The sequence below is a fragment of the Pinus tabuliformis genome, chromosome X (genome assembly GCF_031772625.1).
Source record: "Pinus tabuliformis cultivar Carrire ecotype Pingquan chromosome X, CPIR1, whole genome shotgun sequence".
In the NCBI taxonomy this organism is placed as follows: Eukaryota; Viridiplantae; Streptophyta; class Pinopsida; order Pinales; family Pinaceae; genus Pinus; species Pinus tabuliformis.
In genome coordinates, this window is record NC_142308.1 from 51,534,795 (window position 1) to 51,536,171 (window position 1,377).

Consider the following 1,377-nt stretch of genomic DNA (forward strand, 5'->3'; position numbering starts at 1 on the left):
CCATCTCAAGTTCTCCAAGAAGTATTGCTGAACTTTTCTGAGACTGAGCCAGATAGCAGAACCTTGTCTGACTCCGATAGATCCCCTTCTGTACCAAAATTCCAGATCTTTATCTTGCAGATATTTCTTTCTGATAGTAAGACTCCACAGACCATCACCAAAAATGCCTCTCCACAGCGATTTGCATAAGAGCGCTCTTCCAAAAGATCGCATATCAAACAACCCCAACCACCTAGCTTCTTGGGCACAGAGATTTTGTCCAGCGTCGACAAATGGATTTTGCTCAGATTGGAGTTTCCACCCCATAAAAAATTTGCGGACAGTCCGTTAATTTTATTAATGATGCTGGCTGGAAGGAAGAAGATATGAGCCCAATAAACGGCTAATTGCGTCAGACGGATAAGAACTGTAGGCAACCCAACCGAACGTCAGAGATGGCTGACTGTTTCACTATCGTCACCTGTACACAGGTACTCTCTTTAATAAAGCTTCAGGCAAACAGTCATAGGAATCCACATCCAGGTTTATATGATAAGCGTATAGAGTTTCTAAATTCATCCGAGGTCTTTTAATCATAATGGGTACCTGCACCTCCATGTCTTCCAGAATTCAATGCCACACAGCAAAAATTATTTTCTCAGATGGCACTCTCACACAATTCGGGGAGCAGATCAAAGCAGGAGAGATTATTGTACAAAATCCGGACCACTTCCTATGTGACTCGGATTCTCTGTACATTAATCGTTACACGGTGGCTGTTGATCCAGAAGAGGAATTGGAGATGGGCCAGATCTATTTTCTTGTTCCACTACGTAAATTGCAGTACGTGTTGTCAGTGTCCGACATGGCTGAGATGTTGGGCAGAGTTAATTCGGCCATCAGATCGACAGGCTGCCAATATAACTGGAAAATCCCAAGTCCCCACCCAAAAGAAAAGGCCGGCAGGGTTGCAGGAGGATCAGGGGTCATTGGCTCTGTTAGGAAAGCTTCATTCAGGTTAAGGAGGCTTGAAACCATCCATGAAACATTAACGTGCTCATAATGAACAACAGCAGATTTAATTGTGCTTCAGTAAGCTGTCAAAGGGCATGATCGTATGGATGAATTCAGAAGTGGGTCTCTGTTTATTGGAGTTTAACACAGATTCTTGCATATATTTGAGTTGTTAGATGGGAACTCACACCACATTTCTGTTGGATCTGTTATGCCAATTCTGTTTATGAATTGCCTCTAAACCAGAGGAGGGAGAAATGAGTGATATGAAGACGATCTGCCAATCTCTATATAAGGTTATTAGGAAGTCTGATATAGTGATTATGCAGAATTTCTGACGTAGCTTTATATTGAATCTGAGTCTCTATTATGTACTCGAGCGCT

General features: G+C 42.4%; 1 protein-coding gene across 1 annotated transcript; it reads left to right on the forward strand.

The window, feature by feature from the left end:
• The first annotated feature begins 577 nt into the window (after positions 1-577).
• Positions 578-1,042, forward strand: LOC149138284 (uncharacterized). The gene has a single exon (XM_089450312.1). It carries the CDS (start codon positions 578-580, stop codon positions 1,040-1,042), a length of 465 nt encoding a protein of 154 aa, XP_089306438.1.
• The last annotated feature ends 335 nt before the right edge of the window (positions 1,043-1,377 follow it).

Bases quoted from the DNA above. Each gene is read 5' to 3' on its own strand.
- LOC149138284 (XM_089450312.1), top strand. From the start codon at position 578: ATGGGTACCTGCACCTCCATGTCTTCCAGAATTCAATGCCACACAGCA.